The sequence below is a fragment of the Camelus ferus genome, chromosome 12 (assembly GCF_009834535.1).
Source record: "Camelus ferus isolate YT-003-E chromosome 12, BCGSAC_Cfer_1.0, whole genome shotgun sequence".
NCBI classification, from domain to species: domain Eukaryota; kingdom Metazoa; phylum Chordata; class Mammalia; order Artiodactyla; family Camelidae; genus Camelus; species Camelus ferus.
The window spans coordinates 61551892-61578518 of record NC_045707.1 but is presented as its reverse complement, the minus strand read 5'-3'; the positions used below and the strand labels follow the sequence as shown (position 1 = coordinate 61578518).

General features: G+C 36.6%; 1 protein-coding gene across 1 annotated transcript; it reads left to right on the top strand.

The window, feature by feature from the left end:
• The first annotated feature begins 74 nt into the window (after positions 1-74).
• On the top strand, positions 75-26591 carry LOC102511915 (60S ribosomal protein L32-like). Its single transcript, XM_032493753.1, has 2 exons — positions 75-132; positions 26076-26591. The coding sequence occupies exon 2, from the start codon at positions 26139-26141 to the stop codon at positions 26544-26546; it is 408 nt and encodes a 135-aa protein (XP_032349644.1). The 5' UTR covers positions 75-132; positions 26076-26138; the 3' UTR covers positions 26547-26591.
• Positions 26592-26627: the final 36 nt, after the last annotated feature.

The following is a 26627-nucleotide window of genomic DNA, read 5'->3' as shown; positions in this document are numbered from 1 at the left end:
CGGGGCTGGGCGGACCATGGAGCTCGGGGCGGGTCCAGCCGGCGCTCGGCGACCCGGCCGGGGGCGGGGAGAGCGGCCGGCCGCGGCTGGAGCGGAGCTGACCCGAGGTCGGGAGAGCTCACCCACCCGAAGGTAAGACCATCACCCGGCTCCGACTTGGACCTCCAGGCTTTGTGTCTCCCCCCTAAGCAGCCGCCGCCGGAGCCGTCCCTTCCGCGCCGCTCGGCGTCAACCACAGCCGCCGGAGCGCAGAGCTCGAGAACGGTGGGCGGTGGGTGGGTGGGTCTGGGGAAGCTATGTTGTACCAACCAGGTTCATCTATTTTTCTTCCGCCAAGCCCTATCCCCACCCTCTCTGGAGCGTCTGCTTGCCTTATTTACACCCCACTCTCCGCACCCTTTCTCTTCCCGCTGCCCTACCCCTCCCAACAAGTGAGAGAAAAATCTAAGACCAATTGCATTTTTTTTCCCTTAATGACAGCTGATGGGTAAGAGAGCGCTACTTACAGGTGACAAGTGAGTCTGGTTTCTCGCCTCTTATCCATGGCTCTGGCTTGCTCTTTTCAGGCAAATGTAGGTCTCCAGTCACCACATCATGGTTATATAAAACAAAACAAGTTTTAAAAGTTTATTCCAGGAACAGAGTGCTGTAGCAAGTAAAAATTCAGGTTTACCAGAAGCCAAAAAGAAAAGGTACAGATATCCAAGCACTAAAGCAATGATTATTCCATTAACCAATTTCTCCCTTTCTCAAAATTTTATTGGACCTTGTATTCGTTTGCTAGGGCTGTCCTAACAGAGTACCACAAGCTGGATTGTTTAAACAGCAGAAATTTATTATCTCAGAGTTCTGAAGGCTAGAAGTTCCAAATTAAGGTGTCACCAGGATTGGTTCCTTCTGAGGGCTGCGAGGAATGGACCTATTCCAGGCCTTTCTCCTTGGCTTATAGACGGCGGTTTTCTCCCTGTGTCTCTTGACATCATTTTCCCTTCATGCATGCCTGTCTCTGTGTCAGATTTCTCCTTTAGATAAGAATACTCGTCATATTAGGACCCACTTTAACGATTTCATTTTAACTCGATCACCTCTGTAAAGGCCCTATTCCAAATAAGATGACATTCTGAGGTACTGGAAGTTAAGACCCCCACATCTCTTTTTTTTCGTGGGGGAGGGTGGTTTGAGGGGAAGACTAGGACCCAGTTCAACCCATATCAGACCTTACCACCAAATAGAGTGTGTTTCTGTGTCTGTGTGTATATTTCCAGAAAGAAGGAGAGAAAGGAAGGAAGGAAGGATGGAAGGAAGGAAGGAAATCAGAAGGATAGAAAGGGAGAGGGAGGAAAGTGGGAAAGGAGGGAGACCCTAGCCCATGGGTACAGTTTGCTTGAACTGAAGTTGAAGTCCACCGAATTGGTGAAACATCAGGTTGTATGTAGGAGGATGTCTCTGGAAAACAGTTTGATAATTAACACTATGATTTGGAAAGAGCAAGAGTTATGAGTTACTAATAAGAAAATTTTAGCAATACAGAGGACTGCAAGGTAGGAAATTAAATATAAACAGTTCACTAAAGAAAACACCTACCCATTATGACAGTAAATAAACAAAATGAGGAATTAAAAGATCTTTGGAAAGACTCTTATGTCTAGGAAACTAATGCAAGAAAATATGGTATGTATACATTTATAAGAAATTTACTAACAATATGACAATAATTGTATAATAATAGCCTAAGGAAAGATATATGGGTCCAGCTTTGTGAAAATATGAATTTGCTTTACTAGTACATGCAAAAAAGTGTAAAGCTTAAATAATGAGGGAATGATTCTACTTTTGCACAGTCACTGAGGCACTTCTAAAAATAACAGTGATAGCAAACTCAATCACCAGAAAATTTACAGAGAAAAATTATATTCAAATTCTAACATGCATTCTCATACTGTCCAGACAGCTCCTCGTTTACCTTAAAGTAAATTCAATATGGAGAAAAAGGCATATGGATTGCTTTAAAATAAATTAGCAATAGTAAGTGTAGAAGCAACAGCGTTTATAATAATAGATGACATTTACTGAGATCTTACTATGTACAAAACACTTTGCATAAATTACTACTTTTGATTTAAATAGAGGAAATATTTACACTAAATTATAAGACTTCCAGAAAGATAATTCATACAGATGGCAGGAATCAATAATGAAAGCCTTTAGCTTGATAATATTAAATTTGTATTATATGATACTACTCTGCCATAAAAAGAAGAAAATTTTGCCATTTGCAGCAACATGGATGGAACTGGAGATCATCATTTTAAGTGAAGTAAGCCAGAAAGAGAAAGAAAAATACTATATGATATCACTCACATGTGGAATCTAAAAAAAAAAAAAAGACACAAATGAACTTATGTACAAAACAGAAACACTCACAGACATAGAAAACAAACTTCTGGTTACCAGCAGGAGAAAAGGGGTGGGAAAGGATAAACTAGAAGTTCAAGATTTGCAGATACAAACTATTATACATAAAATAGATAGCAAGTTTCTTCTGTATAGCCCAGGGAACTGTATTCAATATCTTGTACTAACCTATAATGAAAAAGAATATGAAAAGGAATATATGTATATATATGTATGACTGAAACATTATGCTGTACACCAGAAATTGACACAACATTGTAAACTGACTATACTTCAATTAAAAAAAAATTCATATTATAAAGGATCTATATAGAAATCCAAAAGAAAGGAGGAAAAAAGATGCCAAGGACTCTTGGTGAAGGGGAGAGAAAACAAAGCTCTAATGAATCCATTTGAGTCAAAGGTTATATGAGCTCTCTAGAAATAATCACACAGGCAAAAGGATCATCTTTTAGAAGAATCCAGATTTTTCTTGTAATTTATAAAGGATTAGATGTGAAATTAGAGAGCATTTCAGATAAATATGAAAATAAGAATGTGGAAAGATAAAAAATGAAACTACCAATGGGGAATTGATAAGCAAAGCAATGAATAAAATACAGTCCCTTTCATTTTTTTTCTGGTCAATATAAGAGGAAAAGATCCTAAGACAAATATCTGGGCTTCATTATGTAAGACAGGAGAGAACAGAAAGCCCTTCCAGCTCACTAATTCCACTGATCCTGTGGTGAAAGACAGATAAAAGTTGGCAAAGGGGGGAAGCAAGTCTTTGAAAGATGGCAATGGAAAACTGAGGAGGAAAAAACAGTTGTGGTTTCCTTTGTTGGTCTGTGTGGAGCAAGGATTTAAAAGACTATATGGACATTACCTCTTGCAGAGAAGCAATTGAAATGCTGCTTCCTTTATATCCTTGAGTCAGCAACACAGAAGGCCACAGAGACTGAGCACGGCATCACCACCAGAAATGTGGATTGATCTCATGAAGCCACATTGTGACTGTCAGAATGACATCCTTGTCAAAGTTTTACATTCAAACAAATTAGCTCTTTTAAAATCCAGTATAAGGGTTATTTAAATATTATTCACTGGCTTTGTAACTTGCTTTGTCCGATAGAAAAAGTACACGGGATTTTGTACCAGTTCAAAGCCTTGGCTTCAAATGTCTTGTATGCTTCTGTTCTTTCTTTCTTGGAACCCCACCCTAATGCTATGAGAACAAACCCTAGCTGCTTAAAGATAAGAAACATGCAAACCAACCTTTCTCTCCCTCCCCCTCTTTCTCATACGCCACACACACAACACACACACACACACACACACACACACACACACACACACACACACAAACACACACACACACACACACTTCTTTGGTACAAAGAAAAATAGTATTAGGGAAACAAGTCAGAGGACATAATAGAAAAATGATTTCAAATAAAAATATTTTTTTAAATACCTGAAAGAAATAAAGTACCCCCGCCCCCCTCCCCTACAGCTAAAAGCCCTACCTCTGCCCCTGGGTGACAGCCAGCTGATCCCCAGCAGCAGAACTGCATTGCTCTTATGCATGTGCCCGGAAGAGCTGTGCAGCCAAACCTAGCCCAAAGGCACTGACCCACAGAACCACAAGCTGAATAAAAGACAATATATAGGCTATTAAGTTTGGAATGGTTTGTTAAACAAGCTGATTCATCTTCCCCTCATCTGAAAAGTAAGAAATGTGAGCCTGCTTACTTGTCCTTTTAACAATAAGTAACATGAGTATCGTGTATTGTGAATTCTAAAAAAACAACAATATATGATATATATTTTCCTCGAGTTATACATTTTAAGAGGCAGTATTTTACAGTGGTTAAATTCACAGGCCTTGGGGGGGCAGGTGAAATAGAGCTCATCTTCCGAGTGTTGCTCCCCAGATGTGTGACCAGCTCCTTGAGCCTCAGTTTCCTCTTCTATAGAATGGGAATGAGGACATGATTTACTACAAGGATTAAATGACATAAGGCCGATAAAGCATTTAAAGTTTCTGGCACATTTTAGGCATCTATGAATAGTAACTTTCATTGTCAAATGAGGAAAAAGTCTCACCCCAAAAATCACACAGTTAATAATTGGCAGAAACAGGACCACAACCTGTTTTCTGATTGCAGTCCTAACTCCTGTCTGTATTTGCATACTGCCTTTTAGAGAGGTCCCAACTAGCTCAAAAACTGAATAGTCCATGAGGATGTCATGAAACCAAAACTCTAGAATCCTTGTACTAAGTCTGCATTCTTCTCAAATTATTTTAATTTAAAAATATATGTATTAACAATCTTTTAATGACCTATTTTATGCCATATGCCTTTTTACTATCCAATCGACTTACTCCTGACAATTATGATAAGATAGGCCTGCATATAAAGAGTTCATGGGTTACTAGCTTTCCAACTCAGTCATTTGATGTGTAAGAAATACATATTTGCATTGGTTGTCAAGAGCCAGAGGCTCTACATAAACACCCAGCTAACAACACAGGCATTTAGCCAATTGGAGCTTACTGTATGCTTAGAAAATTAATGTACGAGAGCACGAGAAAAGGTATTTTTAGACTGAAGGATGAGAAAAATTTTCCATGAATATAGGATGATGTTGACTGATGAGCGTTAAAAGCAAGAGTTGAAAATAGCCTTCTCGTTATGAAAGATTTGGAGTCATGATCTCCTGCACCAGCCATTTATTTAAATAGATGATGATGATGAAGATAGCCAGCTAGCTAGATAGACAGGTAGGTAACTTTAGTAAATGGAGCAGCCCATTATTCACACCACAGTGCTTGATGTCATTGTAACTTACAAAGGGGTCAGTATTTTTCCTAGGGTGACCGACTGCAGTTATTGGCAGATATCAATAAAGTGCACTTTACTTCCTATTGTTCCTCAACAGGTCATGGATGCTAGAGAAGACATTTCATTAAAATTGTATAATCTGTATTTTTAGTGCTTTCCTGGTTTCTACTGCTAATTATGTGTATGTGATGTATACAACTTACCCTACTACATTATATATGTTTATGATTCCCTCTCTTTACATGTTCTAAATAACTGCCCAGCTGCAGGAGAGTTTTATGCTTTGAAGTGCATCGGACTCCCCCGAGAGGCTTTTTAAAATGCAAAAGGCTCCGCCCCGAGTTTCAGATTCGGTCGGTTTGGTCTGCACCAGTTTCTGCAGATGGAAGTCTGTGTTTTTAAAAAGCATCCTACACTTTATGAAAAGTCCGTAGGAAGCTATATGAAAGTGAATGTTTATAAAAACATAACAGGAAATTAGCTGAACATCACACATCTGCAAAATACAGTAGGGCGGAGTGAGGCAGGAAGAGAACTAATGTTTGTTAAGGACAAACTATAGACGTCATACTTTAATATATTATTTTATTGTCCATTACAGTAACTCTAACAAGCAAGTGTTGAAATACTTATTTTCTTCATATTAGACTAGGGATTGTCTGAGTGATTAAGGAGAAAGAATTATTAATAACTGCAGTAGTCAAAACTTTAAGTACTTAAGTACAAAATAAAATGCTAAGAGCTTTAGATGAACTCTTTTATCCTTGACCTATACTTTGACCAGCATTTTACCGATGAGGAGACTGAGGTTCTGAAATTTTTTAAATAACTTGCCCAGTATCACACAGGTACTAAGTCAAACCCACAAGCTTTCATAATTCCAACGCCTGTGTCCCAAAGAGCAAATAGTAGAGCCATGAGTTGAATATATGTAGAACCCTGATTTGAATAGGAAATAGAAGATAATAGACATAACAAAAAAATAAACAGCAAACTTGAAGTATACCAGTTGTTCCGTGAATTGAAACCCTGTTACCACAAGATCTCAGAGCTCTGTCTCCTCCTACTGTTTAATAAACAGCATATGAAAAACATCAGAAATCAAAATAGGTAAGTGAAGCAGATTTTTAAAAAGGACTTTGGATTTATTTAATACAAGAGTAGAAGAATGGAAACAATAAGTCACAAATACTGTTTTGCAAAAGGCTGGAAATAATCCGGTGGGTTTCCCCTGGAAATAAAAGTGAGAGCTCAAAGAATGAGGACAGCTGAAAGAGACCTGCAGTAAGACTAAAGCAGATACAAGCACACCAGTTTAGCTTTGTTTTTCAGAAAGACATCTGGACAGGTGGGAAAGCGGGCTTCTGAAAAGCTACTGTATGCAGGTTTCAAACGAAATTGAGGGAAGTAAAAATAACGTCAGAGCACAGGAGCGGTTCTAAAGAGGAACCAGACAGAGAGAAACACTGTTGAAATTCTTCTCCTTCATGCAGACCATGGAAACCTGCTTTTCAATTTACTTTTATGTATTTTTTCAAGAAATGTAACTGTGGGATAGCAGAGAATATCAAGCAATTTTGGGGACAGAAGTGAAAAATTGTTTAAAACTCTAATATGAATTAGCATGACAAAACAACCTCTCAGAGAAAATGTTAAGCCACACACTGAAACACACAGTTAATTATTTCCAAGAGATATAAATACTTTTTGAATTTCTTTTGGGGGGAAAAAAAACATCAGCTTTAACTCCTTAGTAAGATACAGAATCTTAACAAGTCCAGTATTCTCTGACTGTCCTGAATATTTTTATTGCCATAATCAAATTTGGACATTTAGTTAAACTGATTTAAAGCATCTTTAGTTGCTTTCATTTCATTACCATGATGGGTGACACAATTGATTAATGAAATATAAACCAAGAGACTATTCACAATACACACTCCTCTCTAATCCTAAATACAATACTGTTTTGCTTTTACTGGTAGTCAGTTCAATTATTTTGTCCCCTTTTAAGCAAAAACCAAAAAAAAAAAAATTATTAGGCAGTAGAACCAACTTAGAAAGAAGAAATAAATTGTCCCAAAGGCATTGCAAACAGAATACCTAGAACTAAAGTCATCATTCATTAGCTTCAACCCCCAATTCAGCTTTTCTAACCTCCTCCTGAAATCTATACCTGGCATTGATATGTTCGAGGTAAAAACTTGGGAAACATTTGTGACTCAGTCGCTTTCTATCATATCCAAGATCAACTCCGTCACCAAATTAAAAAAATTCTTTCTCCTAAGTAGCTTTCAAGTGTGCTCACTCACTTTCTTTCACTCTTAACTGTCCAGGCAGCCAACATGTCTTACCTGTGTAACATCCACAGCTCCCTAACAGAGCTCTCTGCTTTCAATATTGATACCCAAAAATCTGTTCTGTATCACTCAAAATGATCTTTCAGAGAATAAAGACACTCAAGATTGCCCTGCCATTTTAGTACCTATCAATGGCTATTTCTTGCACTTAGGATAAATCCAATTGCCTCAGATTGGAAGATTGCAATGGCTGTGGGCTAGATCTGCTGAGGCTGACTGAGAATATGCTGTCTACATGGTCTTAGGATCTTTCTATGGGATGTCTCTTTGTAATTTTTCCAGTTTGGCAGCCCAGGGGAGTCAGACAATTTACATGGAAGCTCAGGGCTTCAAAAGCAATAGATCTAACAGATCATGGTAGAAACTACAAGGATTCCTAAGATGTTGCAAATCTAGCCTTAAGCTCCAGTCCCTGTAATTTTATTTCTATTCCCTAATGTACTAAACTCGTTCCTACCTTGGGACCATTTAATTTACTGTTTCCTTTGCCTGAATTCCTCATGGATCTTTTCTTGGATTGTCCTTTATATCATTCAAGTCTCTGCTCAGGCTCACCATTGCATAGTGACTGTCTTGGCATAGTTACCTCCTGCCTCAGTCACCCAGAACCCAGGGAGGCATGTCACTTTATGTGCAGTGGAGAGGTCAAAAGAAAAGAGAACTCCCTTTTGCAGATGATGAGACACTACAGTAACTTATAACTTAATTTTTTTCCTGAAATGTTTTCCCTTCTTCAGTCTTTGTGGTTTTATGAAAAGCAAAGTTGCTCAAATGTAATAATATACTTCTTTCTTTTTCTTGTCCTTTTTCCTGTAGTCTTAAGGAAGGTGTTATTATAAATAGAAGAAATAAGTTTGAATGCAGGCTTTAAAAAGTGGGGATGATAGACCAGAATCTTTGGCCCTAAAACACCTCAGTCTTCCTCCCATCAACTGTGTCAATCACCATCTTCCCGTTGTGCTTTACTCCTATGCCCCGAGCAACAGCAACAATATATGAAAGAGAGAAAATCTCCAATATAAATCAAATGCTCATGCATTTTTATCCATTCAAAAACTATTTCTTAAACTTTCATTAGTTCTCACCTGAACAAGAGAACACCAAATGAAATTACAAGTTTAGAAATTAATATTAGACATAAGAAATTAACATTAGACATTAGACTTCAGTGGTTGTGAGTACAACGTGTTGTATTGTCACAGCAGATGCAAAAGAAATTATTAGAAAGCAGTACCTGGATCAGCTTGGATAAATTCTCCCTCCAGGCAACAGGAAAAACTAGAAATTTAATTGTAGTCTTGTCCCAGTCTTAGAAATGTGCACTTTAAATCGTAAGGGAACATCATTAAACATCAAGTTTCATCAGTTCCACCCGGATTTAGAAGCAAGTTCATTTCACATGCATTTTTTTCTTAGTAAGGAAAATGTTTCCACAGAATCTAACTCATGGGGATCATACTGGAATCTATTACACAGTGAAAAAAAAGCAATACAGAATTATCTTTGTGCCATTGTTAGACCAAAGAAGCTTTGACAAGGGTGATAACTTGACATAACCCATTAAGAAAGAGTGCCCAGAAGCCCCATTCTCAGGCTAGCAAGATAGAAATCTTGAGTCTCTTCCTGTGAAGATGAAATTACTTAATTGGAACAAAAAAAACCCTTACAATGAAAATGGAATGAAGGAACTCTGGTCATCAAGGACAGCTGGAAAGATTATTTGTCAAATGATATTATAACTTGTCTCCTACAAATACACTACCTTGGAAGAGAGGAGGCTTCACGGGGCTGGAAATTTTACTTCCAGAAAAAAGTGGAGGCTCTCGCTTAACAGATAATAACATTAAGATTTTGTTCCTAATACCTAGGATAGCTGATCAATGTTCTAGTTTTCACATCTTCAAGACGTGTAGCAGTTACTCCTTTAAATTTCAAATTTACTTTTAGTTACTTATGTTAGTAATTAGTTATTCCTTTAAAGTTCAGATTTACTTTTCAGTGTTTTAAGAAAAGCTATCTACAATATATTTCACATTTTCTACTTCAGGAAATTGTGTGAAGAAGCATAATTTATCCTCTACTGATACAGAAGAAAAAAACTTTGTTATTGTTTTGTTACCTTATATTTATTTTACTGTTGGCAAACTCGACTCACTCATCAAACATACATTTAATTACATTTATATGTTTTTTTAAATACACATACATGTGTATATGTTTGTATTTTGCTGAATCAATTGAAAATAAGCTGTAGATGACCTGACACTTCACCTCTGAATATTTCAGTATTTCCTATAAATGAGGACATTCTCCTATATCTCCGTAATACTTAAGGAAATAAAATAATAATTCAATAGTGTCTAATGAATATTCCATATTGAATTTTTCCCATTCAGGATCTAATCAGTGGTCACACAATTGCATATGTTTATTATGTCTCTTTAATCTCTTTACATCTGGAACCTGCTGCCCTTTGTCTGTTTCTCATGGTATTTTCAAAGAGGCCAGATCATTTGTCTTGCAGGATGTCTCACATTCTGAATTTGTTTGTTTTCTCATTATTAAATTCAACTACACATTTTTGGAAAGAATACTCCATAGGTGATATAGCATACTTTTTTTATTGCATCACATCTAAAGATACATCAATAGCCAATTATACTATTGGTGATTCTAAGTTAGTCATTTGGTAATCAAGTGACCACCAAGTCTCTTCAGGTAAAGGTACATTTGACTATTGTAATTAGTAAGTAATCTGCAGGATGATTCTTTAAGATCACATGAAAATTCTTTTTCTCAGCATTTTATTTGTTTTAGCATTTATGGATTATTTTTGTCTGAATTAATTGTTATTATATTAGTTGTTACAACAGAAGAAATTTCTAGAAATGAAATGTATGATTCCTGAAATTCAGAAATTATTACATGAGTGTAACAGGACATTAGACACAGCTGATGAAATGATTAGTGAAGTGGAAATTCAGCCAATTAGTACAAAATATCAAGATTGAAACACATACAGGGAAAAGGAATAAAAAATGAAGAATATAGGAGATATATGGAACACTATAAAAGGTCTAATATGAGTGTTAAAATCCCTGAAGGAAAAGAGAGAAATAATTGGGCAAGTAACCATGCTTTTTCAAGTATACACATTATTGCCTAAAATTAAATGACTTTATTGACTTGAAGGAATACTGGACTAGAAGTTTAAAGAACTGACTTGTAGCCCTGACCTTTCTAGTGCCTACTCGTGGCGGAAATGTCTTTATTCATTAGACATATCATTTAGCTTTGATGGTCTTCAGTAGCCTCTGTTTTTAAAATAGTGATTTAAAAAAAAAATGTATTGTCTACCTTACAGGATTTCTTTTAAAAGAAATCAGATAAATCACATACATAAAAGAACAGCATAAAAGAACACTGAAAAGTGTAAATATTCAAATGTAAAATATTGTTGTTAACATCCCTCATAGGTGTTGAAATCTCTTGTCATTATTGGTTTCAAAAAGAAGGAAGCCAATAGGAAAAAAAAAAATACTTTGTTTTTTTACAGTCCTTGTTCTTCAAAGGAAACAAATCTCAAGTCTTCAGATAGCTTAATGTGCTGACATAAAGCCCTTTGTGATTAATAAATTTAACTGAAAAGTGACTTCAACATATGTAGAAATTGTTTGGTCCATCCTTCAATAACCAAACCTCAATTCACATACTTGTCAAGGCATCACTGGGGAAACCTCAAGAAACAAAACATCTTTATCAGAACTACAAGATGATTTACAAAATAGTTTGTATGCAAGTCCATTCTCTAAAAAAAGTAATTAATGTTAGTTATGCATATTTGCTTTTTCAGTAATGTATCTTACTTTGAAGAGTCAAAGTCATGCATGAATTTAAAACTATGTATACCAATTTTATATCTTAATTGTTTTTTGTTTGTTTGTTTTAATGGTTAGGAATTAGGAATACCTTTGACCATTTTAAAGAAAACTTTTTAGGTTTGTAACACCCATGTAAAGTTAAGGAAGAGACATTTCTAACACATCAAAAACATTTCTCCAGTGCCTTACCAACTACTACCTTGGCTTCCAGCACCAAATATATCTTTGTTATTTTGAACTTCACGTAAAGAGAATCACTCAATATGCATCCTTTCATATCTGGCTTCTTTCTTGGACTTTATGTTTGTGAGATTCACCCACATTGCTGAGTCATTTATTTTCATTGCTGCTTTTTTAAGAGATCTAATTTTTAGAGCAGTTTTAGGTTTACAAAAAAATCGAGAAGAAGGTACAGAGATTTCTCATATAACCCCTGCTCCAACACATCCATAGCCCCCTGTGTATTCAACATCATCTACCAGAATTTTTACCAAGGGTAAACCTACATCAACATATCATAAACACCCCAAGTCCATACTGTACTTTATGGTTCACTCTTGGTGATGTACATTTAATGGATTTGGATAAAAGTATGACATATGTCCATTATTATAATATACAGGGCATTTTACTGCCCTTAAAATCCTCTGTGCTGTGCCTGCTCATCTCCCCTACCACCTTGCTTGACAGCCACTGATCCTTCTACTGCCCTCATAGTTTTGCCCTTTCCAAAACGTCACATTGTTGGAATCATACGGTATGTAGCTGTCATTTCATTTCACTTATATATAAGCATACCTATGTGTGTATATATGTATATACACAAAATGTATACATAAGCATTCATAACTGAATACATTGTTGCTATTACTATTTTGAACTGTTATTTGTTAGATCAATTAAAGAAATAATTTTACCTTATTTTACATCCAACTTCTTTCTTCTTTGGTTCTCTTTCCTTCTTTATGGAGATCTGCGTTTTTGACCTATATTATTTTCTTTCTCTCTAAAGAACTTCTTTTAACCTTATGGTATATTGACAACAGATTCCTTCAATTTTTGTTTTTCTGAGAAAGTCTTTATTTCTCCTGTACGTTTGAAGGATAATTCCCCAGGGTGTAGAATTCTAGATTGGTAAGTTTTTTCACTCAACCTTTTAAATATTTTAACTCTATTTTCTTCCTGCTTGCGTGGTTTCTGAGAAGATTCGGATGTAATCAAATTTGTTTCTCCTAGATAAGGTGTTGTTTTCCTCCACGTTCTTTCAGGATTTTTTATCTTTGATTTTTTAAAATTTGAAAATGATATGCTAAGCTGTAGTGGTCTTTTGGCATTTATCCTGCGTGGTGTCACCCAAGCTTCCTGGATGGGTGGTTTGGTGTCTGTTATTAATGTAGGGAAATTTTCAGTCATTGTAGTTTAAAATATTTCTTCTGTTTCTTTCTCTATCCCTTCTGTGTCTTGTATTCCCATCATGCATGTGCCACACCTTTTGTAGTCATCGCCCAGGCTGGATCTCCTTTTCTGTTTCAGTCAGTCCTTGTTTTCTTTGCTTTTCACTCTTTGAGGATTCTGCTGGTATATTCTCTAGCTCCGAGATTCTTCCTTCAGCCATGTCCAGTCTGCTAATAATCCCATCAAACACATTCTTCATTTCTGTTGCAGTGTTCTTGATTTCTAGCATTTCTTTTGGGTTCTTTCCTTGGATTTCCATCTCTGCTTACATTGCCCATCTGTTCTCTCATGCTGTCTGCTTTATCCAGTAGAGTCTTCAGGCTAATCTTAGGTATTTTAAATTCTGGGTCTAATAATTCCAACATTTCTGCCATGCCTGGTTCTGATGCTTGCTCTGCCTCTTCAAATTGTGTTTTTTGTCTTTTGCTATCCTTGGTGACTTTTTCCCTTGATAACCAGGCTTGCTGTACCAGGTGAAAGGAACTGCTGTAAATAGGCCCTTAGTAATGTGGCACTGACGTGTGGGAGGGGCAGGTGTGCTCAGGGAGGCATCCTGTAATCCCATGATTAGGTCTCCGTCTTTTAGTGAACCTATGCCTCTGGACTGTGAACTTCACACGTTTCTCAGTCCCCACCCCACCCCCAAAGTGGGACAGAATGAACAGATGGGGCTGGGGGTGAGTATTTCCCTTCTCCAGATCAGTTAGACCCTGATAATATCCCAGCAGGCTAGGCTCTGGTTAAGCAGTTTCACCTGAGGCTGGGCAGAGCATTGCTCTTCTCAGTGAGAATGCTCTGTTGTACTTCAAATGCATTCCTTTTACCCTCCCTTTTATTTACCTATTTAACAACTGTTTATTGAGGATTTACTGTGCATGAGTATGCAGTGACAGAAAGACACAAGATTTTCCCACCTCTTAGCATTTACTTTCTCATTGGCGTAACATAACAAACAAATACATAAGGATAATTTCAGATTATAATAAGTGGTATGAGGAGAATCAAAGCAGGTTATTGTAGAAAAGTAAATGTTAGGCTGACATGTAAAGATTAAGAAGAAACTCGCTCTGCAGAATGTAGGAAAAACAGCGTCCAGGAAGGAAAGAGCTTGCTGTGTCATCAGATCACATCTAAAGTGAAGTGTGTGAGCCAGAGGTGAAAACGAGTTGAAGCTGGAGAGGAACACGAGTCTGGATTATCTAGAACCTTGTAGGCCATAGTAAGAATAGCTTATCTTTGTTCTACAGATTTTTGTAGTAGAATACGATGTGAGTTATGGTGCCATATTATAGCTTAGTTAGTATCATAATGTTTCTACCCAAATGGCTACAAAAAAAATGCTCTCAGGCCACTAAACTGTCAGGAGTACCCTGGACTGACAAAATAGTTAGTAGCTAAATTGTTTCTACTGACAATTTTGCCTCTTAGAGGGTAGTGGAAGCAACTCAGGAAATTGCTGCTCTGAACTTAATAATGACAAAGAAGGAAAAATTGGTTGATAAAGTGGAAGTGACAACAACCTTGGGGACAGGAAACAGTGCTACCTTCGAGTTGAAAATAACAACAAAAGGAAAATCCTGGGCACATTCAGACAACATTCTTTAAGTTTTTGAAGGAAATGTTATTAGTCTAAGAACAAAGTGAAAATGGATTCAGGCCATCAGAACCTAAGAGGGAACACCTCAAGAGGTTTCAAAATGTTCCACAAAATGTAATTCTGTTTACATCATTACGGAAGAGCTACTGAAGGGAAAGAATATGGGGACAAAAACAATAAGGATGACATTCGCACAAAGGAAGCTTCCTGAAACATTCAAGTTAAAGAGACAAATTAATGACACTGATAAAATAGTGTCACTTAGGAATGTTTTCAGGAAGCCTTGGTCACAATTCATTTAAAATTACAGAAATATTAAAAACAGCCAAAACAACTTTTTGCTCATATTTTGGAGCAAAAGACAACCAAAGAAGGAACAGCTTGGGGAAATGTTAAGGTATTATGAGAAAAAAAATGAAACTGAAGTTTTTGCATTTGTATTCTCCCACAAGGTGAATAACTATATTTAAAGAATAGAATAAATATACCAAAAAGAGGAATTTGAAAGCCAGAACACAAGATATTTAAAGAGACATAACAGCATCTCAAAATGAGGCCAGTTCTCTGAGACCAGATGAATTATCCAGAGGATGATAAAATAACTTGCAAAGGAATTTGCTGAAGGATGTATGATGGGCATTAAATCTTTGAGAAATCCTGGCAGATACATGAGCTTCTAGAAGCCTGGAGAGAATCTAATGTTTCTCTAATATCAAAAATGCCCCAGAACAAAGTAAAAAATCCAGAAGACTGTCTTTCCTGAAGAATATTTCAAGAACAGGTTATAATGGTATAATTTATAAGCTTTATGGAATGAAGCTGTAATTATTAGGAAATAGTAGTAAGGTTACTAATGACAAGTGATTTAATACTAACATATTTTTCCTTTCTTCCTTTCTTTCTAAGCTCTCACCATAGAGTTACTTTTCATCCAAAAACCTGGTACATAATAGAAACCAAATAAATTTTTGTTGAGTGGATAACTCACTTCTCAATTCTTAATTTCTCTAAAAGGCTATCCTCCAATGGGTTTTTCCACACAGGACTTCTGCAGTGCTGTTCCCTCTGCTTATAAACCACGGAGTGTCTTGATTGACACTCCCTTAAACTCAACAGCTTTAATCTAGCTAACTCAATTTATCCTTGATGTCTCAGATTCAACATTATTTTTTGTTATGAAATCCTTCACTGACACCTCCCTCAACACAGAATCACAAACATGGGACAGATCCCTCCATCATAGCCTTAGTTCTTCATTCATAACGTTTATCACTTATATAATTGATTACTTGTCTGCATAATTATTTGTTTAACAGTTCTCTTTCTCACCAGACTAAATCTGTATCAGGAAGAGGAGCATGTCTATCTTTTTTATCTTGATACTCTAGACATCCAGGTCAGGGAAATTTACAGATCATAAGTTCTTCGTAGGGCAGTTTGTGGATGTAAGCAAGGTCCTTTATAAAAACCTCTAAGAAGAGATGGAGAAATATGAGATGGTCATGGTTCATTTAGACTGAATAGCAACCTTGGATTCAATGACTGTATCTGAGGGTTAGAGATGAAAGACTCTGGAGCAGTCTGTATCACATCACATCACGTGATAAAGCACCGATTCATTATCTTTAGTGTAAATAACAATCACCTTGGTACTTGCCAAAAAAAAGGTAAACTCAGGGCCCCAAGCACAGCAATCCCGGTTCATGAAGTTCTCTGTGCTCTCTGGGGAAACTCTCCAGGAATATTGCAGTTTCCTGCAGGGTCTCTGACTGTAATAATATCACAAGGACATTCTTTCTCCCATTGATCTTCTCTCCAGCATATTTAGTTACAAACTACATTAGGAAAAGACCATCTTGGTGGCTTTTCTATTTTAGGCTATACTATATAAATGATGTGCAGCATAGAATTACAAATCAAAGAAAAATCTGTCCCAGGACAGATTTTTTTAAAATAAACATTTTAGTTTAGAATAGTTTTAGATATACAGAAAAATTGAGACAGTAGTAAAGAGTGTTCATGCACCCACACACCATTTCCACCAGTAATAACGTCGTACATTGTTATGCTACATTGGTCACAATTAATGAACTAATATTGATTAATCTTATTAACTAAAGGCTATACTTTATTCATATTTCCTTAGTTATTAGCCTAATGTCTGTTTTTCTGTTGCAGGATCCCATCCAGAATATCACCAGTATTTAGTGGTCATGCTCAGTTAGGTTCATCTTGACTGTGACGTTTTCTCAGCCTTCCCTTATTAGTGATGACCTTGCCAGCTTTGAGGAGTACTGGTCAGCTATTTTGTAAAATGCCCTTCAATCTGAATTTTTATGATTTTTTTTTTCTAGTGATTAGGTTGAGGTTATGGGTTTAGGGGAAAAAAAGACCCCAGAGGTAAAGTCTGATTCTTATCCCATCATATCAGTGGTATCACTGATCAGCATCCTTATCACTTGATGTTAACCTTGACTACTTGGCTGAGGTAGTCTTTGTCAGATTTTTCCACTGTAAAATTACTTTTTTTTTTTTCCCATTTCCATATCATATTCTTTGGAAGTCACTATGACAGATCACACTTGAGTGGGGAATTATGTCCTGACTCCTTGAGGGCAGAGTATTTCCATAAGTTACTTGGAATTCTTCTGCTTGGAAAATTTGCCTCTTCTCCCCATTTATTTATTTATTCATTTATTTATATTTGTATTGGCTCTTTCATAGTTTGGGTTGTCATCTAATATTTATTTTTTCTTTTTGTTCAAATTGTTCTGGCTTTGGCCATTAAGAGCTACTCCATCATTGTGGGGTTTTGTGTATAAATATGTCTATGCTCTATGGTAACATTCCCCCACCTCTCCTCCATGGATATTTTCAATATTTTCTCTTTCTCTTGATTTTCTGAAGTTTGAATAAAGATATACCCAAATGCAGATGCTTAATATTTATCCTGCTTTGTATTCTATGAACTTCCTGGATCTGTGGTGTTTGCCATTAATTTTGAAAAGCTCTCAGAGATTACTTTAAATATTTATTCTGCTCTGTTTTCTTTTTCTCCTGCTATTCCAGTGACATATGTATGTTATATCTTTTGAAGTTGTCTCACAGTCTTAAATGTTCTGGTCTTTTTAAAATTATTACTATTCTTTCTCTCTGTGCATTTCAGTTTGGGAAGTTTCTCTGTACCTATAATCACTAACACAAAGAAACACTGATCCATTATCTTAAGACACCTGGCTGCAGCATACACATGGAAAAGAATTGGCAATGTAAATTTGGTCATTTGTGTTTTCGGGTAATATCTGTTCTGCTTATCATTACATTCTTTTCTATTTAATTTGGGAGGATAAAAATACTAATATATTGCCCATATTCTGTATGATTCAATGCACAGTTTTTTTTCCTTTATTGCATTTTCAAAATCCAGCAGTCATATTTTAAATCTCCAAATATATTTTTTTCATCTTAAAGACTCCCTACTCTAGTTTTCTTGAACTTTAATACATTTATGTAGTTTTTTTTTTAAGTTTCTCTACTTTTTTTTATAAATAAGTTTATTTTAGAAGTGGGCATTTGTTTTACTTCTTCAGATTAGTCTCAATTTAAAGTGTGCAGTTTTTAATATATTGGTCAACTTTTTGGTTTACTTAACCTTGGAGAGGGAAGCTTGTGTTTGAATAATGTTGGGGTTGAGATGAACTGTGAGAAATTGAATGAGTCCCTTCTGCAAATCATAAAAGCAAGAAGAGGAAAACTAAGGTTTATTATAATTTCACTTTGGAAGATTAGTGATCAAGGACATTATATTTGGATGCAATCAGAGCATGGATTTTCTCCTCTTTACTGAAGAATTTCTCCTCTGTAATTATGGAGTAGTCCCAACCCTTTTCATAAAATTATTCTCACTGGCTTGACAGCTCTCACTGGGAACTAGCCTCAGCTGTCTCCCTGATTTAGTTAAAAGTGTAATATGAGAATAATCTGTACAGCAGGTTTCCTCCCCTGCATAAACTCTGGCATCCAGAAAAGTTCTGGCGGTATGCTTAATTAGGATCAAGTCATACTTCTTACCAACTGCTCTGCAACCCACACTTTTATCTGGCTCTTGCCATTCAAAATTAGGTAGCCTTCAGTTCTTTCTAAGACAGGCTACAGTGAATTATGGAATGACACGGCTTCCCAATACATTCTCACCTCTTCTACAGCCCGTTTACTCCTCAAATCTTTGAAACAAGAACCACATTCTTTCCCACATTTCAGAAATAAATAATACACTGAGGAGATTATAAATGATAAGAAATGCACTATACACATTTTAACCTAATACATAGTTTTAAAAGATTTTCTCTTAATTGTCAAATATTTCTGAAGAAGAATAAGAAAATTTGAAAATACAAATAACCAAGGATGATAATGAAAAACCATAAAACACCAAAGAATGGGGAATAAAAATAAACTATGAAAGTTTACTGAAAGACCTAAAAGAGCTGGAAAAGGGAGAGATGTATTATGAGCAATAGAAAAACAAAGGAATAAATCTATGTTCATCACCTTCATCAATGACAAAAGAAATTAACCAAAAACAAATTCTAAAGTTCATTAAAAGAATAAGGATGCTGTGAACAACATAACCTTTTTTAAAGTGAAAGTAATGAGGAAGGACATGAATAAAAGAAGCTAAACTATGTTACAAAGAGCATCCCTGAACAGATCTATGCATATATTCTAATTATTTTGTGGTGAAGCCAGCATTTCAAGTAAGAATGAAAATGTGGACTATTCAATTACTAGTATTTGAACTGTTGGATTTACATATTGGAGGAAAACAGAAGAGACCTGTGTGCCTATTAAATTCCAGGTTAATCAATATTACAAAAGTTGTAGAAGAAAATACAAGTTAATATTGGTAGAGATATTTCCTAAGTAAAACACAAAGCCAAAGAAAAGACTGACAGATTTTGTTTTATACAAACTAAAACCTCCCTAAAACATAATAAATCATGAACAAAGTTAAAATTTTAGCAAAGTTCTGGGAAAACTATTGCTCTATATTATTACTAATAAAGATTACTATACAGAATATATATATATCTATATATATATATAGATATATAGATAGATAGATAGATAGATCTATATATAGTGTGTATATATTATATATATTAATATCCAGAATATGTATACACACACACACACACACACACACACACAGAGTTCCTAAAGTCAATTTAAAAAACCATAAAAATAATGGGCAGGATATAAGCAGGCAAGTCACAAAGGATAGTCACAAATGTCTACATAAATATATATAAAAAGATGTTCAACATGACTAGTTATAAGAAAAATGCAAATTAAAAAGAATTGTTTCTCATAGGTTTGACAAGAATTACAGAGATAATATCCAGCCTTGGCAAGTTCACAACGGATAATACTTGTGCACACTTCTAGTGGGAATATAAATTGGAAAAACCATTTCTGGAAAACAAGTTGACAGTTTATCCAAATAAAATTGTACATTTCCATTGACTCAGCAGTTCTACTTCTAAGAAACAATTCAAGAGAAATATTCACAGACAAGCACCAAAATGTACATAGTTGAATGATTTCTTTGTTGTGACAACAAAAATTGGAAACCTAAATGTCCATCAACAAATTATTTTTAATAATACTGGCTTTTTAAATGAATGAGATAGATTTTTATGTACTTGTAAAGAACTCTTACCCTAACGCTATAAGAATAGAAGTTTTTTTTCCCTCCAATGTTCATTGAACCACAGTAGTAGTAAAAAATTGGAAGCACTCTAGACATCCATCAATAGAAGACTAGATAACCTAGGTGGGTACTAAACAAGGATAATTCCAATATATTTATTTTGTAATTCATTTTTATATAAGCTGAATAAAAAAAGTAAGAAATACAATACAACACATGTAGTTATACATGAATCTGATATTTATGTGAGACTTAATTTACATGTACATGTGTAAGTATATATGCATCACATGAAGCAATACTGTATATTTTATACTGACACAGATAAAGTAAAGAAATTTATGGGAGGTATGATTGGCAGGACATACACTGAGCACAAGGAAGGGAAGCATAAAGGAAGGGGATCGTGCTGGGATGGGTATAAAAATATAAAATAAGAGTTTGTCATACATTGACTGATAACACACAAAGGAATATACCTCAGTTTAGTTGGATACACTTAAGAACCTCCTTGAATTGTAACATCCCATATGGGCAAGGGCATAGTGAAACAAGCACTCACATGTACTGTTAGATGACATTTTTCAGGACATAAAATCCAATCTGTGGGTTTTTGGGGAACATGTAATGAACTAGTCCATTTCTAGGTCTTTAATGTTGTCTAGGAGCCGTTTCACCACACTTGACCAGCACGGCCAGTTTTTAACCACTTCAGTCTCAGCCTTTATCCAGTTTCTAAGATAGTTCTCTTTTATTCATTCAGCAGGTGTTTGCCAAACTCCAATTACATACCACAAACTCTCTTGGAACTTACTCCTGCCTTTACTGATTCCCCTTCCACTTCTCTGATTGCTCTATGATTTTATTTGTCACAATTTAAATCTACCTCTAAATCTGAAAGTCTCTAAAACTCAACCTTTTTTTTTTTTTTTTTTTGCCTAAAATTCTCTTTAGATTAATCCTCTCTTCTCATTGTTTCTCTGTGGTGTCAATTTCCAAATCCAAATCTATTTTTTCACCTGGATATTTATGCTTTCATAGTATTCAACTACCTCAAACTGAACATAAATCAGCTGAATCTCATTATCTTGTACCCCAGAACATTTCCCATTGCCAATTAATGATTGGCTTCTCTGGATGCAGTTTTCCCAACTGACCATTTAAATGAAAAAAATAAAGATTAATATATCCATTTTACTCTTTCTTTCCCCGATCGATCACATCAATTCCCATAAATTCACATCTGTATTAATTTCTTTTTGCCGTTGTAACAAATTACTACAAACTTAATGGTTTAAAACATCAATTTATTATCTTAACAGTTTTGAAGAACAAGAGTCTGAAATGGGTCCCACTGGGCTAAAATCACAGTGTCTGCGGGGCTGCACTCCTTACTGAAGATTCCAGGGGAGAATTCATTTTTTTGCCTTTTCCATCCTCCAGAGGCTGCTGCATTCCTTGGCTTATGGTTCCCTTCCATCTGCAAAGCCTGCAAATGATTATTTGAGTCTTTTTTATGCTGCCATTTCTCCGGTTCTCTTTTTTTCTGTTTCCTTCTTCCTTCCATCCTTCAAGGACCCTTGTGATTGAGCCCACCTGAATAATCCAGAATAATTTCCTGGATTAGCTGATTAGCAATCTTAATTCCAACCTCAACCTTAATTTCCCCCTCACCATGTAACATTCACAGGTTCTGGGGATTAGGATTTGGACATCTTTGTGGAGCCATTATTCTATCTATCACATTATGTAATCCAAACCAATTAAAATATCACTCCCCCTGTTCTTGATCCCCCCCCACCTTATTTCATAATTTAGGACCAATCCTATGCAAAATCCTTTTCCCTCCAAGCAGTTCTGGGGGCCCTGCCGGGTATCTTGCATGTACTTAAACCAAGTCATGTTCTTTTTTTTTTTTTTTTTTTAACATACCACCTGTACCATTATCCCTCTTTCCCTCCTTAGCCTTTTTCATTAAATGCAAGCATGTCCTCCGGTTAGTGATATACTGTCAGAGGATCGCTGTTCCCAGCCTTGCCCACCATCTGCTGATACTGCAGCGTGGCACTCAAATCCTGGAAGCATCAACTCTTTGAAGGAAAATGCTCCTCTCCACTTTTTGTGTTATGTTCTGCTAAAGGATTACACAGCAGAATTGTTTGTTCCCATCTTAGAAACTTTTTTGAAAAAATTAGTTTTTTCTTTAAAATGTAGATCTAGAGAGGAGACAAATCGAACTGGCAAAAACGATGTGTACTCAGCATCACTCTTCCCCAAGGATGACAAGTGACTGGTTTGGGTTCTGATATCTACAAATTGAGTCACTGACTCCCTCTTCTCTTCGGTTAAGTTTTCAGCCAGAAGGCTCTTCAGTTAGGCTGGATGGAGTCTGGTGGACCTAATCACCATCACACAGACTGGGTCTATGTGAATCCAGTGATGGAAACAGCTTGGCTTAAATGCAGTCAACAGCAACCATAGTCTCTCATACCTACTCCTTTACTTTTCCATAATCACAAAACTGGCCCCTCAGGGGAGTTTTCTTGATATTTAGAAATTGCAGTGGCCACCACCATCATCTTATTGTCCAAATAATCCTCTCCAACCCAACGTGACATCAGGGATTAAGACTTTTAAATCAGTGCCACTTTTCTATTTGAGGATGTGCAGTGTTTTTCTGTGACTGTTCAGATAAAAATCCAAACAATCTATCATTCCAATATCTTCCTAATATTTGTAACATGATTTCCATTGTTTTGTTTTTAGCTACTGCCTTTCTTCATCCTAGTCCTGATGTCACAAATTTTCTTTTTCAAATTATCTAAGTACCACCATCTTTAAGTATCCACCACAAATCCCCACTTCCTCTCAAAGCAGTTGTGCAATTTTCTGGGACAGTTTTAAGTCTTTTTAAAAATTCAGTAAATCAGTTGATGTTTGAATGATCGAATAAGTTCATATTTTGTTTAACAGATGTCAGCTGATGCTTTCTAGTACCTAGCTGAGAGAAGTATTCCCGTCAAAGTAAAAATTGAACAATTCATCCTCAGGTTAGCATTACTCTGCTATTAACCCTTCAGGCTAGCAAACCACTGATAACCGCCCCAGGTGTTACTCTGTCCTTTTTTGCTAGACTTAAACTCAGTAATTCCAGGTTAAGTCTCATCCGGATATCCTCAAAAACTGAATTTGGCAATTCTGTTATTTCCTGCCTGTACCCAGTACCTCTAGCAAGTCTCCTTTCCTAAGGCCACTGCCTGCTTTTTAGGAAAAATTCCCTTTTGTCAATTGCTCCAAACTCCCAGCCTTTTTCGGCTGCCTTGTCTTCAGTTCCTTCTGGGACTGACTGCAGGTCTTTCAGCCTAGTTCAGAAATACAATTCTCTAGATTCCAGAATTTCTCATAAACACATTTATTTTATTTCACCATTCATAGCCATACCAGGTCAAATTACTGCCATATAATTATTAATAAATTATGAAATTAGTTTATCTGAAGGTAACGTGATCGCTTTCGCTGATAGGGAAAACAGGGGCTATAATTCAATAACATTTGAAGAAGGAAGTATTTCTTCACAAAGCTTTCTAGCTGAACAATGCTGCATGATTTCAAAATAACAATCGTTTTGACAGCAGGAAAAAAGGGCTTCAAGGGTTCTGAAGCATGTCTTTACCCTGACACATGTTTAGAGATCTCTCATGAGGAAGAAATAACCTTTCTGGAGGAAAAAATACCAGTGTTGCTGTGTTTGTTGATAAAAGCAAATAGTTTCAACAAAAGAACCAAGATTTAAGACACTGTGAGCAGAAGACCAAAAGATCTGATATTTGGGCACTTAAAAGTTAAATTTGCTGGGAAAATCATTCTTCAGCAGTTTGAGTATATTTACATGTCATAAAGAGTTTGAAGAGACAGGCGTTAGAGAAACTAAATTCTTTAAAAAGTAAAATTATTGGTGGGGGAGCATATAGCTCAGTGGTAGAGTACATGCTTAATATGTACCCAAGGTCCTGGGTTCAGTCCCGGGTACCTCCATTTAAAAAAAAAAAAAGGAAATCATGTTTTGGGGTCTTCACTGTTGTCTCTGACCTGCCAGAAAAGAGTTACTGAGCTAAAGTAAGTCGTCTTTCACCATTTCAATTAATTGTAAAGACACATGACGGGCTATGATGAAGGGACCTAAACAATGACTCATCACTGCTTCTGACACCATGAACAAGCCCTGGATTTATCCGCACTGTTGAAACTGGCTGAAAATCTCCTCACATAGAGTCCTTATCACACCCCTAAGACAAGCAGGGTACAGTACTTCCCACACAAAAATGACTTGTGCAAAAGTTAGAATGGAAAATATCTGAAGGCCATCACTTGTGAATGATCTCCATTCTTGTTTTTTCAATCACCGAAGGATTGCAACATCCCACACTTTTTCTTCTTTTCTTTTCCTGGGCGTCTGTATATTATTGTTTTCAGATTTCTCTTCCTGACCTTTTTCTCTGTTGAACGACTCCAAACCCCACTTTACCTATTGCCCTGCAAGACTCCTATCTTTGGATAATGAACTGCCTTCTGTCTTCTTTTCTTTCAGAACCTCTTCCTCCTTTTACCTCCTAGATAATTTTCAAGTTTTTTTCCACACAGATGACAGTGGAAAGAGAGTCTTTGAAAGGAACCAGACGACTAGCCCAAAGCAGCATTTCATAAGTGTAAATTTCCTTTGACATTTGCTGATTTATCATTATCATGTACTTAAATTTCGCAACCTACATCAAAATGTATCTGAGTTGGTATTAATCTGAGACATATGAAATTGTTTACCAAGCATGGAAATTGGTGCTACAGGGAGACAGACCTTGATTAATTATGACTTTTAGTACTCCCATAAGCCTCTCTACTGAAAGACATTCTTTTTCCCATATCCACGGGGAAGTGTACACATTAGGAGACAGTGGAGGTGGCATTCCCCCAATTTCCTAATTCTTCCCCCTGACCTTTACTCTTCCATCCACCTATAAGTCCATTTAAGGCTATTTATTTTATATCATCCTTGTTAAGCTTATGTCAGTGAATGTAGACTTTCAGACCTGCCATATTTCTGCCATAATTCTAGGCGGTATCAGTGTGCATGTGAACAAAGATAACATCCTAACTTCAAATTCCCTAGACCTCTTTCACCGTACCCCTTCCTCCTCTGCACAACAGCCCTCCTTCAAAGGACATCCTTTTAATAGTTCATTCAGAAATCTCAAAGTTCCACATTCCATCCTTTGTAAACAAATTTGAGTTTTTTTCATCTCCCTCATACAGTCCTTCCCACCAGATCTGCAAACCCTTTCCTTTTCCCCTTTCCTTTGGGTGAATCAGTCCCATCCTAAGTTACCTTCCTTCCTTGCCGAGCTTGGTCTTCAGGGTTGTGCTTCTGAAGTTTAGCGTCATCAGCCACCTGCGAAACCTAAATCCTAGAGCAGTGACAGTTAACCTTCTTTGTTTCTACAGTGTGATAGTTGAGAATGCAGGATTTAAATATCCCCTGATTCTTTGATTTCACAGTACTATAAATTCACGGTTTTCAGCTTTGGGTAGGACCTCAGCATCCACTGCACACTTACTTGTCCTTGATCAGTTCCTTCTACCCTTCCCCTCAATACCCACTCAGAACTTGCACCTCATCTTCACTCAGATGCTTCTTTTATTCTCAGATATCAAAATCTCCTACTTTATACTTCATCAGGAAAAAAAAAGGTTTTCTCTTTAACTCTCTACATCTTTACCCACACAATCTATTAGGTGTATGGAAAAGTAGCTAAAAAATTATTTCTATTCAAGGGAAAAGAACAAGCTCTTCCTCGGCGCTGCCATGGAGGTGGCAGCGATCTCCTAGTCGGCATCATGGCCGCCCTCAGACCCCTCGTGAAGCCCGAGATCATCAAAAAGAGGACCAAGGAGTTCTTCCGGCACCAGTCAGACCGATACGTCAAAATTAAGTGGAACTGGCGGAAACCCAGGCGCACTGACCACAGGGTGCGCAGGAGTTTCAAGGGCCAGATCCTGATGCCCAGCATCAGCTATGGGAGCAACAAGAAAACAAAGCCCATGCTGCCCAGTGGCTTGCACAAGTTCCTGGTCCACAACGTCAAGGAGCTGGAAGTACTGCTGACGTGCAACAAATCCTACTGTGCTGAGATTGCTCACAACGTCTCCTCCAAGAACCGCAAAGCCATTGTGGAAAGAGCAGCCCAGCTGGCCATCAGAGTCACCAATCCCAACGCCCAGCTGCGCAGCGAAGAAAACGAATAGACAGCTCGTGCACATTGTGTTTGTGTTAATAAAACCACGAAACTCAAAAAACAAAACAAAACAAAACAAACAAACAAACAA

What these genes read in the sequence shown, in the direction of transcription:
- LOC102511915 (XM_032493753.1), top strand. Translation starts at nt 26,139, where the DNA reads ATGGCCGCCCTCAGACCCCTCGTGAAGCCCGAGATCATCAAAAAGAGG.